This window comes from Eublepharis macularius, chromosome 10 (genome assembly GCF_028583425.1).
Source record: "Eublepharis macularius isolate TG4126 chromosome 10, MPM_Emac_v1.0, whole genome shotgun sequence".
Taxonomy (NCBI): Eukaryota; Metazoa; Chordata; class Lepidosauria; order Squamata; family Eublepharidae; genus Eublepharis; species Eublepharis macularius.
In genome coordinates, this window is record NC_072799.1 from 4,160,432 (window position 1) to 4,173,150 (window position 12,719).

General features: G+C 44.4%; 1 protein-coding gene across 1 annotated transcript in view; it reads left to right on the forward strand.

Moving 5' to 3' along the window:
- Positions 1–669: 669 nt before the first annotated feature.
- Positions 670–12,719, forward strand: part of ALMS1 (ALMS1 centrosome and basal body associated protein) — a 41,880-nt gene continuing 29,830 nt past the window's right edge. The window contains exons 1-4 of the mRNA XM_054990365.1: positions 670–2,074; positions 4,814–4,939; positions 7,868–8,038; positions 11,211–12,394. Coding sequence (XP_054846340.1) covers positions 670–2,074; positions 4,814–4,939; positions 7,868–8,038; positions 11,211–12,394 — 2,886 coding nt within the window. The remainder of the gene's footprint in view (positions 2,075–4,813; positions 4,940–7,867; positions 8,039–11,210; positions 12,395–12,719) is intronic.

Sequence of the window (12,719 nt, forward strand, 5' to 3'; positions counted from 1 at the left end):
AATGGGGACCCAGAGGCGTAATCCCTATAGGACAGGTTTCTGCTTGCTTTTCATTCCCTCTTCAAAATAAATACTAAAGATTTTCTGGAGATGGTGTTGATTTTGTGTTGTGGAAGAGGTTTCTCAATTATTCTGGCCATCTTTTACAATTTTAGAATTCATCTGTTTGAAAACTTCTTCTTTTTTCCTTGTAAGCAGGCAGAGAAGTATTACTTTAGCTTGTAATGCTCCAGTTCAGCTGCATGCACTCTGTGCTCTTAGATAACATGTGTTGTGAAATTTTTGCTTCTCTTTGATTCTTGACAGGATCAGCTTTGGGGCAACAGCTGTGAAGGCATTCCTGGTCACAATCCCATTCAGAAGTCAGAGATGGGGCGCTCAATAGTTCCAAGTGACACTGAACCGCAAAGGGGCATCCAGACGCAAAACCTGCATGTTGCTGAGTTTCCAGTTCCGATGAAATCTGTGTGTGGAACTGACTGTGCCTTTCCAAAGGACTCAGAAGTCAAGTCCTTGAACAGTGTCCAAAGTTATATCTGCACCCAGCTCCAGACATGCTCAAATAAGCCCTTGAAGTCTAGCACCACTTTTCATGCTCACTCGGGTCCTGACACAGACATGTGTATGTCTGTGCTGAGAGCTGCCTCCAAAGTGCACACGGAAGAGACAATGAATGCCTCCCCTGAGGCAGAGCCAGCTGCAGGTGACTCTCCTACAGAAGGGGCCAAGCAAATTTTTTCTATAACTTTTGCATCGCGAAAACGGCCTTCGTCACCGCCTGCCTCCCCTGTGGCCTCTGCTGGCCTTACTGAAGCCACCCCTTGTCATCTGGCACCTTTGGAAGCCGGCTCAATCGGCAGTGAACAGCTGGAGCCTAGCAAGCTGCCACTGGAGGCTCCTAACCCCTGCGCTTCTGTAAACACAACAGTCAGGCACCTACAAGATAATGCTGGGTTTTCTTCAGGTGGGGACCATCAACCTGTGTCCCTTGTCAGCAGAGACAGATCTCCTAAGGGAAAAGGCACTGTGTTGGAGGAAAATTCCCGAACCCATTGTATTGAACCAAAGGTCCATTCTGTTATGGAGAAGTGTGCAGATGCTATGGCTGCTTCTCAAGACCTTACTGGGCTGAGAGGAAATGACAGGCTTTTAGGTGGTGATTATGATGAAAGAGTTGACCCAGGAAGAAGGATGACTGATGGATCCCTTTCCGTAAATCTGCCACAACAAAAACCAGACAGCGATTACCTCCAAAATCAACTTGCAGGTTCCTTAGGAAGCTTTGTGCGCATTTCTAAACCTCTTTCTCCTAAAAGTAAGGAGAGTTCATGGACGACAGAGAGTACTCTCAACTCGAATTCATATTTGGGAGATGCTGATACTGGGAATAGTGTTCTGTTCCCTTCTTCCTCCCCAGATCATGTTTCAACCGTCATGCCGATGTCTCCTTCATCACCAACCAGGAAAGCCCTGTCTGGCGTCCACATTACTCTCTCGCCAAAACGTATCAGTTTGGATTTTCCAAGTCTGGCAGCCACAGAAGAAGAAATCAGACACAGTAATGTTAAGACTGGGCCTCCTCCAACAACTACAAGTGCACCCAATCTCTTGTTAGAAACCACCTCTAACACAAACCCCTCTGAACTCTACCCAAAGACCAAAGATTCTGCATACTTCCCAAGATCAGCTTCATCTCCGGGGCCTGCCTTTGGGCACCTCCTTAGTTTAGAGGTAGCAAAGGCAGCTCTCCACCGAAGCCAGGAGCTGTTGGAAAGCACACTGAATTGTTCAACCCCAGATCAGGAAAACGTGAGAGTTTTGGGCACAGGCAGACAGAATCGAGACCGGAATTTCAAGGTCACGGTTTCCTCCCAAACAGAAAGGTTGTCCTCTGATGCCATCACTCAGATAACAACTGAGAGCCCTGAAAAGACGACCTATTCTGCAGAGATATTTGTTAGCATTGACAATGGAGAGCAAAGTGCCATCAGGTCACCTCACTGGAAGAGTCACGAAATCCCAAGCTCAGCACCCCCTGCTCTGCACCAGGCCCCCGTTTTGAACAGACAGGCTGGTGAGCAATCTTAAAGGCTTTAGATCTTCAGACTCATGCTAATGGGCGGGGCAGGTCTCTTCTGACACTTTTGGTATGTTCATGACCAGCTTTTAAAAACCCACTGTTTTTGAAGTAAAGCTGTAAATGTGCACCTGGGCCTTGTAAATAAATCCTTCCTCTTTGTGAAGAGCAGGATTTGAGTTCAGTAGCATCTTAGAGACCGGCAACATTGTCAGGGTATAAGCTTTTGAGAGTCAAGTTTTTGAGACTCCCTTCTTCAGGGATCTGAAGAAGAGAGTTCTGACTCTTGAAGGCTTACACCCTGAAAATCTTGATGGTCTCTAAGGTGCCACTGTACTCGCATTCTGCTGTTCTGCTGCAGACTGGCTGCCTACCTAAAACGTCCTTTCTGTGAGTTAACTTTGCTCAGCCCCACCCATTGTTTTAAATGGGTGAAAAGCTATCTGATATAACTTGCAGAGAGTGCATATCCTGCCCCCAAATAACAGCTTCTGATCTATTTATCACCTTTATATTAATGTGTGCAAATCTTTCAGATCCATACCTCTTTGGTTCTACTAGCTATTCTGTTTGTGTTACACTTGTCCATGTGGATAACAAAAAGAAAGTGGCTTGAATGAGCTGTATTTTGATCATGGCCCTCCGAGACCCAAGGGGCTATCTGGGTCGCATTGACTGTCACAGTTGGAGAAGTGAAAATAGAGATGCTTCCTTCCCCGCCTGTGGAAGGAACTGTGCTTGAGAATGCTGTTCTTGACAATGCTGGAACTGGTCCAAGCAGGGATAGTCAAAGTAGACGCCCAGTAATGAAGGGCTGCATCTGCCCTGAAGGGAATCTCAATAGTTGCTCTCATTTTCCTCTGCACTGAGCTCTGGAAGCTTGTTACATGTACCAAAATATTCTGTATATTGAATGAAATTTGGTTCTTTGTTTAATCCCACAAATAGCATTGATTGGCTTCCTCCCTCTCCCAGGTGTATTCCTTTAGACATGCTTGGCATAGAGCAACTTTGTTTGACTTCCATAGTATCTGATCTCTTGACAGTGAAACTTCTCCTTCAGGGATAAGGAAGGGTTATTCAGACAACCAGAATTACTCCTCTTATGTGACATAACCTTTTCAGTCACAGTGTTTGGAATTGTGGAGAACTAATTTCATTGGTGGATCCCTGTAAGCAATAGATGTCGTGGCTGCTTATCCACAGTGTAATTCTAGCTTACTGAAACCACACATGTCCTTAGGCCAGTTCATGCAGATATGTGCCTTTTTTTCCTACATGCAAACCATGCATATGTATTTAGACAGAGCGCTGTATGAACTGAAGTACATCAATATATTTTATACTGGTTTCTATGATTGCAGTGGAGTATTGCTGAAATGAAGTATTGAAATGGAGTATTGCTGTGGTCACAAAAACCACATATATTTGCACTGGTTCAGATGCAACAGGTAGCTCTCTTGTCCCTGAAGACCATCAGATTGAGAAGTGTTACCAGCGGACTTGAAGGCGTGGGCCAGCCTTTATTTCCACAGTAACTCCGTTATTGAAGTTTTGTATATGGGGGAATAACTGGTTTCTTAAATCCATTCTCCATTCGAACATCACTATAAACCGTGTTTTGTTAAACTGGTTTATTCAGCAAATTCTGAGTAGCTCACCATATGCAATGCTGTTTTTTGCAGTTCATCTTTCCTTCTCTCTACCCTTTGTCAGGGAGGACCACTTCCCTGTTTTATCATTTTTGTGGCTACAGCAATAATCAGTGAACTGTGGTTCATAAAATTAAACATTGCAACAGGCCACAGTTAGTACAAACTGCAGTTAACAAATCAGCTGCAGTTTGAAACCTCTTGTTGGTTAATGACTGACAAAGTCCCATCATAACCCTCATAAACTGCATTTTTTGACCTCAGGTTTATTGTGATGGTCTGAGATTCATGTGCATAGGTGGAGCAGGGCTCCTGTAGCATTTGAACGCTTGCCTCGATTCTGTTGTAGATGAGGATGGTATCTTTGAGCCTACCCAGTAAATTGCTTTGGTGGTTCTTCATAAAAAAGTTGCAGGTGCTTTGCAAGCCGCAGGAATGAGAATCCTTCAGATGTGATTCTCATCCCAATGATGTTCAGTTTGCTCCTGCAGACATGGGCAGTTGATGCCTGTCATAGCTGCTTATTTGTATGCGCAGGGCTTCTCCTGCAGCACCAATCTCATGTCTGGAGCCCAGGAGAAGGAGCGAGATGGCAGGAAGGGTCCCCAGACTCCACTTCCAGAGGCACATGCCTACGTTCCTTTATGTCTCAAGACCGTTCTCCCCCAAACCTCTTGGTAGGGAGAAAAAGAGAATTGGAAGAAGGGAACAATATCTGCCTTCCCATTCATTCCCAGGGGAGCAGAAATCCATAAGGAAAGAACTAAGGGCAGCCTTCCCTCACCTAAAGATTCTAACTGGTATCTGTGAGGTGGGATCAGAAGCCTGGCTCATTTTTTTTTGTCATTCCAGCCATTTTTACTTGGTTTGAAGGGTTTCATCTGCTCCTGCAACATCTTTGGGCTGTACCAGTTGCACAAGAACACTCATGGAAGCTTCCCTTCTCTTTCAAGGCAGAGCTGTGACTTCTGGTGTGGGACTTTGGCCGAAGACCTTGTGGGTCTTAAATACTTACTGTTTTTGCGACTCTTGGCCCAAAGATTACTGCTTTTTTAAAAACCTGCTTTGTGCTCTATGCCTACAGGTAAGGCGCTCCTGTTGCCATATAAACCACCTGGGAGCTCAGAAATGTACTACGTCCCATGTCCTAAGGAAACACTCCGATTGTCACGTGTCCGATCCGAGACCACTGTGGAGAGCTCCCACTCAGGTACTTCCTTTGGCCTTTCAGGAAATGATGCTGAAGTCCTGCATGCAAAATGCTTGCGACAACAGGGGTGGAGTTTTTGAGGGTGAGTTTGTATAAAATGGAATAAAGTCATCAGTTAGTGCTCTGGGTACATTTAATGAATAAAAATGAACTAAGATAATCTAGTCTTACACCAACTATGAACTACCTACCATTCGTTGCATTGAAGCAGTGGCTCTTGGCATGAAAGGAGGTGGTCAGTTCGAAGGATGAAGCACAGAATTCGTTTGTGGAAAGGCAGTAGGATCCCTTTCTTTTCTTTGCCTTGCTCAATTTAGCCCTTCCGGAGCTAATCACATTTATTTTGTTGACCTCATTTATACCCCGCCTTTCTCTCTAGTGGGGACCTAAAGCAGCTTACATCATTTCCCTCTCCTCCATTTTAACTTCACAATGACATCGTGAGGTAGGTTAGACAGTGTGTGTGTGTGTGAGAGTGGCCCAAGGACACCCAGCAAGCTTGCATGGCAGGGGAGGAGATTCAAGCGATAGCATGAAGGGGTTTTGATAGGCCCTGAGCTGAATAAGTCTGCCATTTACTTTTATACACTCTGAGAGGAGCTGGTCATGAATCTGTCAGCCTCTTTGCTAGCTGGACCCCTAACCTGTGGCCCTGCGTTGTATTGCTTTAGGGTGTTGGCCTGTCTGGCAGAGGTCTTCTTTTTCAGCCCTGCAGTTCATTCATAAACCACCTACAAAACCCTGGTAGGATTTCCCCACATAACAGGCAAATAACTTATACCTCAGCACTGATAAAACAGCAATACTGTCAACATTTTGCCCCATATGTTTCTTGGCTTTCCCATCTAACCTACTTGATTAGGAGGATACAAGGAGGACAGGAGCTCTGTGGATGTAGTCTGTTGCAGAGACCCCCTATAAATACTACAGAAAATCTCACTCTCTCCTTATGTAGAAATATAAAAAAGTGCTTTGTGTGTGCATTTAAATTCTTTGGTATATTTGACTTCTGTAGCTTATTAACGAGAGAGAAACTGCAGCTGAAAGATGCCACTGAGCCACAACCAGATGCTGATGATGACACGGAGTGTCAGTTGGTTGCCTTTTAAGGCTTTTGAACAGCTCTTGTCACAGAAAACATGATGCTGACTGGAAACCTCATGTCTGCTGATGCCTTCATTTACTCCCTTGAAACATTTGTATCTGGGCTTTCCACCCAAATAGGGCCCTGGAAGCAATAAACAACTAAAAAGGGATAAAAATGAACTTTAAAACCAGTATGGATAGTTGACAAACCAATAACTAAAAACTAACAAGGAGAGTCCATAAGGGAATGCCAGACAAAATAGAAAAGTCTTCATCCACTGGCAGAAAACAGCGATTGGGGTAAGGGAATAAGACAAGTCTCCTTAGGGAGGGAATTCTATCATTTTGGTGCTATGACTAAGGAGGCCCTTTCTCGGGTTGCTACCTCAGATGATCCACAGCTCCCAAATATATTTAAAGCTGGGCCTGTTGAATTTCACTGGGATTTCATTCTGTGTTCATTTATTGCCCAATGCACCCCTTAGAAATCATAGGAAATTGTCCTGGTTCAGCTAAGGACTGGATTTTGGGGTCCATGTCCATTGGTACAAGTTCAAGGGGAAGGCCTTGCCAGCACATCAGCCTTATACTTTTGCTTGACTCTCCTCGTCTTACTTCCCAACGCTTTCTGTGTATCTAACCACCTGCCCCTTGAGGCCTATCTTCCTTTCCAGGGTGGTGGTGGTGGGTAATGTTAATCCACACACCTTCTTCATTTTGGGGAGATTCTGGGAAAGTACAAGTTGGATGAACACTCCCTAAAACGTATCTATTTCCTCCAGGGAGCCCAGGGCAGCATGAATGTTTTCTCCCCCTGGCAGAACAATGCTGCAAGGTGGGTTAGACTGGGAGAGAGAGAGAGAGAGAGAGAGACAGAGTCACCTGGTGAACTTTGTGGCTGCATGGGGACATGAATGTGGTTTTCCTGAGTCCTAGTCAGACACGCTAATCTTTTCATCACAATGGCATGAAAACCGGAAGCTGTTGGCAAACAGTTTTTAATATATTTTATTTTATTGTGGATTCTCTTCTTTCCTAATTACACTGTTCCTAATTAAACTGTTGGGTTTTATTTTTTAATGTGGGTCTCCATTTGTTTTTAAAATTTCTGCTCCTATGAGCTTAGATCCACTGGGTCTGTTGCGCTAACAGATCTGCCTTTAGTGGAATGCTTCCATCAGGTCCGTTTATGATGGGTTTTTACGGATGCTATCTCAAGAGCATTGTTGATGAGGCAGGCTATAAATATTTTAAATCAGCCAGTCAAATAAGTGGAAGAATAGCCTCTTGTACGTGGCTGCAATGTGATCTGGAGTACAGAACAGCATGAAGCCATGCTAAAACCTCTTAAGCCACCTGCAAAATAGTAAAGAGTCACGTAGCACCTTTAAGACTAACCAATTTTATTGTAGCATAAGCCTTCGAGAGCCACAGCTCTCTTCACCAGATGCACCAGCTACCTAACTATATTTTAGGATCCCAGGATCAAGCTGAACACAGAGGCTGAAAGGAGGGATTTTTTTCCTTTTTTTTTAACCTCAGCCGTTCCTTCTGGTTATGAGCCAGATGTTTTTGGATCCCAAGAAGGGAGCATTGTAGAAAGCAAAATGTATTGATAAGATGCTGTTATATCGCGCCTTTGTCCATGTCTGGGTCACGTAAGTTTTCTTCAGAGAACATTTTTGAGGTTGCTGTTCCTTACGAATACTTTTCCAAAACTTGCTTCATTGCACAAGTTTTGAGTCTGTGTCACTCTGACTTTTTAAAAAAAAACAACACCGTAGTTATCTTGTGTTCTACGGCTCTGCCGTAATCCTTTCTGATTGTATTCTTTCTCATTAGGATCAAATGATGCCATCCCCCCGGAATTTCCCGCACAGGTGCTTGGCTCGGGGGATCAGACTCCACAGGACGCCATAGCGATCAAGCACAGAGAGGGTCTCTATAGTAAAAGGGCTGTGCCCAAGGTTGCCTGGGCAGAAGGAAAAACAGCAGCCCAGGAACGCATCCAAGGTAATTCTTTTCTGGTAGATGAGCATTTTGTTAGAGCTCATTTTAAAAAATGCACCTCTTTGCCCTAGAAAAGTTATTCTATCGGAAGCATATTTGGAAGCATATTTCCAAGCCTGCCTTGTCGGTTCCAAAAAGATCTAAAATTGGCGAGGGGGGTTGAAATAACATATTTCCAGTTGGCATGAAAAAGAGTCATAGCTTGCCATTCGCTAGCCAGAGACTACCGGACAAAGGTAGTGTAACGAACTCCCTGTCCACGCCTTAACTAAGCTTCCGCTATCCCAGAAGAAAGATTTATCTTTTCTCTTGGATAGCTTTCAGTGATTAGTTCAAAACCTGTCAAACTGAACTGCTCTTTGAACAATCTGCTTATCAGTACATTTATTTATATAAGGTTCTTTATTGCTTTGCCCCTTCTCATCAAAAGTACACAGACACCTTTCTAGAGTTTATTATTTCCTTTAATTGAAATACCACCCTAGTTTCTTAATGAAGCAAGTTATCAAAATATATATTGTTATTAGTATAAATCCTACAAAAACAGAACACAGAAAGGCAATAAGTATTAGGTTTGCTAAGATTTCATAATTAACTCTAAAACAATCAGTTTCTATGAAATGCAGTACAGTGCAAAGATGAATTTCTCACCTAAATCCTCGTGAGATTTCTTCCTATCAGAATTCTAACACACTATCTGAATTTGCATGTTTTATAGGTTATCTTATGCAAATATCTAAGATCTTCTCATGTAATAGCATAATCAAACTATGATTGGTTTGATACTTCATTAGATATTCATAATTTCTATTCTATAACCTTCTAATTAACCAAAAATGACGTTATATCCAACTTGCAAAACAAAACTATAAATCTGTGAGAAATGACAGAAAGAGTTAAGTTGCTAGCTCACTATTGGTCTACTCTCTGATAGAGGAACATTAATCTAGATAGAGTCCACTATTTTTAATTAGCTGTCAAAGATGAAAGGACGCCTATTTTGGTTACCTAACATTCTGAAAAAAACACACAGACAGTTCATACAAACTTTAAAAGTTCACACAGAATACAAGTATATTGCTTTGTACTGCTTATTATTGCTTACTATAATGTACTTTAATCCATATTACTGCAACAGTAGCATGCAGGAACAAAGAGCAAAACCTGTGTGTCTGCTCTTCCCAAGGAGAGGAGAGCGTATGTATTTTTTGTTGAAAGGCATGCTAACTTCTGTCATGTCAGAAAAATAACTATAAAAAGTTCTGAACCGTGACTTCACGTTGATTCGGTCTGAAAGAATTGCTTAGTAGGTATCACACGTGTGTCTGACTCCACGTAGCAATAGGTATTACCAAGATTGATCTGAGATCCACTTTTTTTTTAAAAAAAGATCCAGATTAAATTATGGGCTGGTGAATCTGCTCTAGCACTGACCCAGAGCCTAGCTTTCCTGGAAAGTCATTCTGAGGAAGGTACGGTGGGACTCAGTAGAGACACAGGGTACTTACCCTGCCAGTGCTACAATGGGCCTACTGGTCAGGCAGCACTCCCAACACTTAGTATTACTCGCCTCTGAATTGGCTTCTGAGGGGTAAGATGAGTCCCTGGATCCCCCAGTTTGTGACCCTTATTCTAGAAAAATGGGGAGGAAATTCAGCCAGCTGTCGATAGAGAGCAATCATTGCCAGAATTACTGGATGATATGAGACAATACGAAACTGGCTCCTGGAAACAAATTTGAGGGTAATTTCATAACCTGCCTTCTGCACTGTATCCCTGGAGCAAGCACATGGATTCCCTTCCTCTAGGGAGGATTGCTGAGTGTCCGCTTTCAGTTCTACAAGCCGATATTCATCCCACTAGAGGAGAATTAATTGTGCTGTTCAGCATTTTGAACATGCAGGTCATGGCACAGTAATAGAATTATGGCAGTTAATAAGCGATGGAGACCTTAAGTGCCACCAGCCGCAAATTGGTGTTGGAATGTGCCGCTCCTCTCTTACTGCCGGGGTCACACGGGATTCCTCCGTGGTCTGCTTTTTCCCCCTTTTCCACCAGCCCATTTGTCTGGATCCATTTCTTAGCTCTGTTATCCGAGCCAGAATACAGGTCTCTTCTTACACCTTCGTGCCACATTTTGTTCCAGATGTCCTCCGACAATTCAGGATTAGTCATTCAAAGCTTTCTTCCTTTAGCTGCTGAAGTCAAGAAGGAAGCTAAACCAAATCTCTAAATGCCAAAAGAATTAGAGCAGAACAGCTTAAAAGGGATTGTGGACGGAATATAATGGGACTCTTCTGCCCTGGGTTTGTGGGATCGCTAGTGGCTGTATTTCCATTTAAAACCTCAGCATAATTATGCGCACAGAAGTGGAGAAAATTCTTGCACATTGGGGTGAGAAATCCTGATTTTATGTTGGCTGGGGTCTTTGAAGCTGAACAGAAAAGTTCAAAGTCGATAGCTTGAGGCACATGTTGCAATGCATGGCAGTGGTGCAAAAGACAAATTCTATCCTGGGGCATAGATCCAGAGGAGTGAGCCGTGTTAGTCTGTAGTTGCAAAACAGTAAAGAGTCCAGTAGCACCTTTAAGACTAACCAACTTTATTGTAGCATAAGCTTTTGAGAACCACAACTCTCTTCATCAGACGCACGGAGGGTATGAAGAAACTGGCCAGAGAGATGTAGGTGGTGGCCCTCACTCCCTGTACCCTCTCCCCCCTCCCCTCACCACCTATATATCTCTGCTCAGTTTCTTCATAACCTCCATGCATCTGACGAAGAGAGCTGTGGCTCTCGATAGTCTATCCTGAGGGTTATAAGAAAGAGACTGAAAACACAGTCGCCAGTATTGTGATGCTCTTGGAGAGATCTGTGGTGTTGATGACATACGGAAGGCCGTATACACTTCCCATCACCCCACCTCAGAGAGCATTTTGTAATGGAAACGTTGCAGAAAAGAGCAAGCAGACTGGTCCCCGGGGTTGGCCACTGTGGAAACCATGGATGATGGACCAGATGGGTCATTTTTCTGATCCAGCACGTCTGATGTCCTTACGAAGGGAGATCAGTGAGAGTTTAAAACGGAAGTAGTCCTGCAATCTAACTCTTTCTTTCCTCTAAAGTAAAACATTTCCAGACAGGTTTTTTTTTTCTTTTCTGAATTTTCCTTCTTAGAAAATGCCCAAATCAGAAATTCCTTGGAATCTGTCCAAGGTACCCATTCGGTCTTCAGGTCGGCTCAGTTCTACCTGCACCATCCGGTGCCTCTGCAGCATGAAATTGACTTCCTCACTGGGAATGAGGCTGTGGAGCCACCTGCTGAGACTGAGTGCCCAGCGCCACCGTCAAGAGGCCTCTTCCAGTATAAGGGAACGCCAGGGAGCAGCCAGGCCCCTTTCTCTCTGCATCAGCCCCCAAAGGAGCAGAGGTTTTCCCCACTGATTGCTGAACCAGATTACAGTTGGGTTCAGGAGCAGGCGGTCAAGGAAACTTGTGAGAGAGATTCTTCAAGAAAGGAAGCCCAATCAGATTCAAGGAAAGCTGAGCACCAAGTGGCCAAAGAACTTCCTCTTCCAGGCAGCCAGATGAGTCACATAAAAGACCAGCAGGTGGCTGATCTGTCCCAGATGCAAAGTGTTCATTTTACCAGCAGTTTGGATGAACTCTGGTCTAAATACTTAGAGCGTCGTCAGCAGCATCGTAATGGTGGCAGTAACAAAAATGAGCTCTCTCTAGTAGAGCGACTCGATCGATTGGCCAGACTCCTTCAGAACCCTGTTCGGCACGCTCTGATGCCCATGAGGGAGGAGCAGAGCAATATCCAAGATAAAGGAAGGAGAAAAGAGTCAAAGAAGACCAGATCCAAAGGGAATACCCAGGGGGACCAAAGTAATCTGGCATCCCAAGTGGAAGAGAGCCGGGATACCATTGATACCTCAAGGCTGTCAAAATCCAGGAGACGTAAAACTGGAGATACCAAAGCTGCTGCTGCCCATAGTCGCATCTTGGAGCAAAGTTGGAACTCGGAGACGCTGAGTGACACCTCTTCAGAGATGAGGCCTGGCAAAGACTCCAGCGCGTTAACAGACACCAGCAACTCTGAATCGGATGCAGTGACCCAAGAAGAAACCACCCCTCAAACGGAGGCAAGTGGCTCTCTTTCCAGCATCGACACCGCCAGGCTGATAAGGGCTTTCGGGCACGACAGAGTGTGTGTGTCTCCTAAACTGTCCCATCTGTACACCACCATCAGCTTGCAGAAAACTCGCTCCGAAAAGGGAGGCAAGGGGAGCAGGAAAGCCCTGGCAGCAGACCATCCAAAGACAGCTTGGCCTGAGCACAAAAGAAAGGGGACTCAGGTATGTCACCGGTAAACTTAGGCACAGCCTGGCAGATAGAAGTCTTGATGCTAACCAACATAACGAGGGCGGGGGTGGGGAGAGAAGGCTGCCCAGGTTTTAATTTGAAGACTGGCTGAAGCTATTTGGGGGCAGCAGGGGTAGTCATTCCTCTCCTTGTTCCTCCAGCTCTCTTCAGAACTTCTCCTTTACAAAAATTTCACTGAATTGAAATTGTATTGTCGAAGGCTTTCGCTGCCGGAGAATGTTCATTGTTGTAGATTTTCCGGACTGTATGGCCGTGGTCTTGGCATTGTAGTTCCAGACGTTTCGCCAGCAGCTGTGG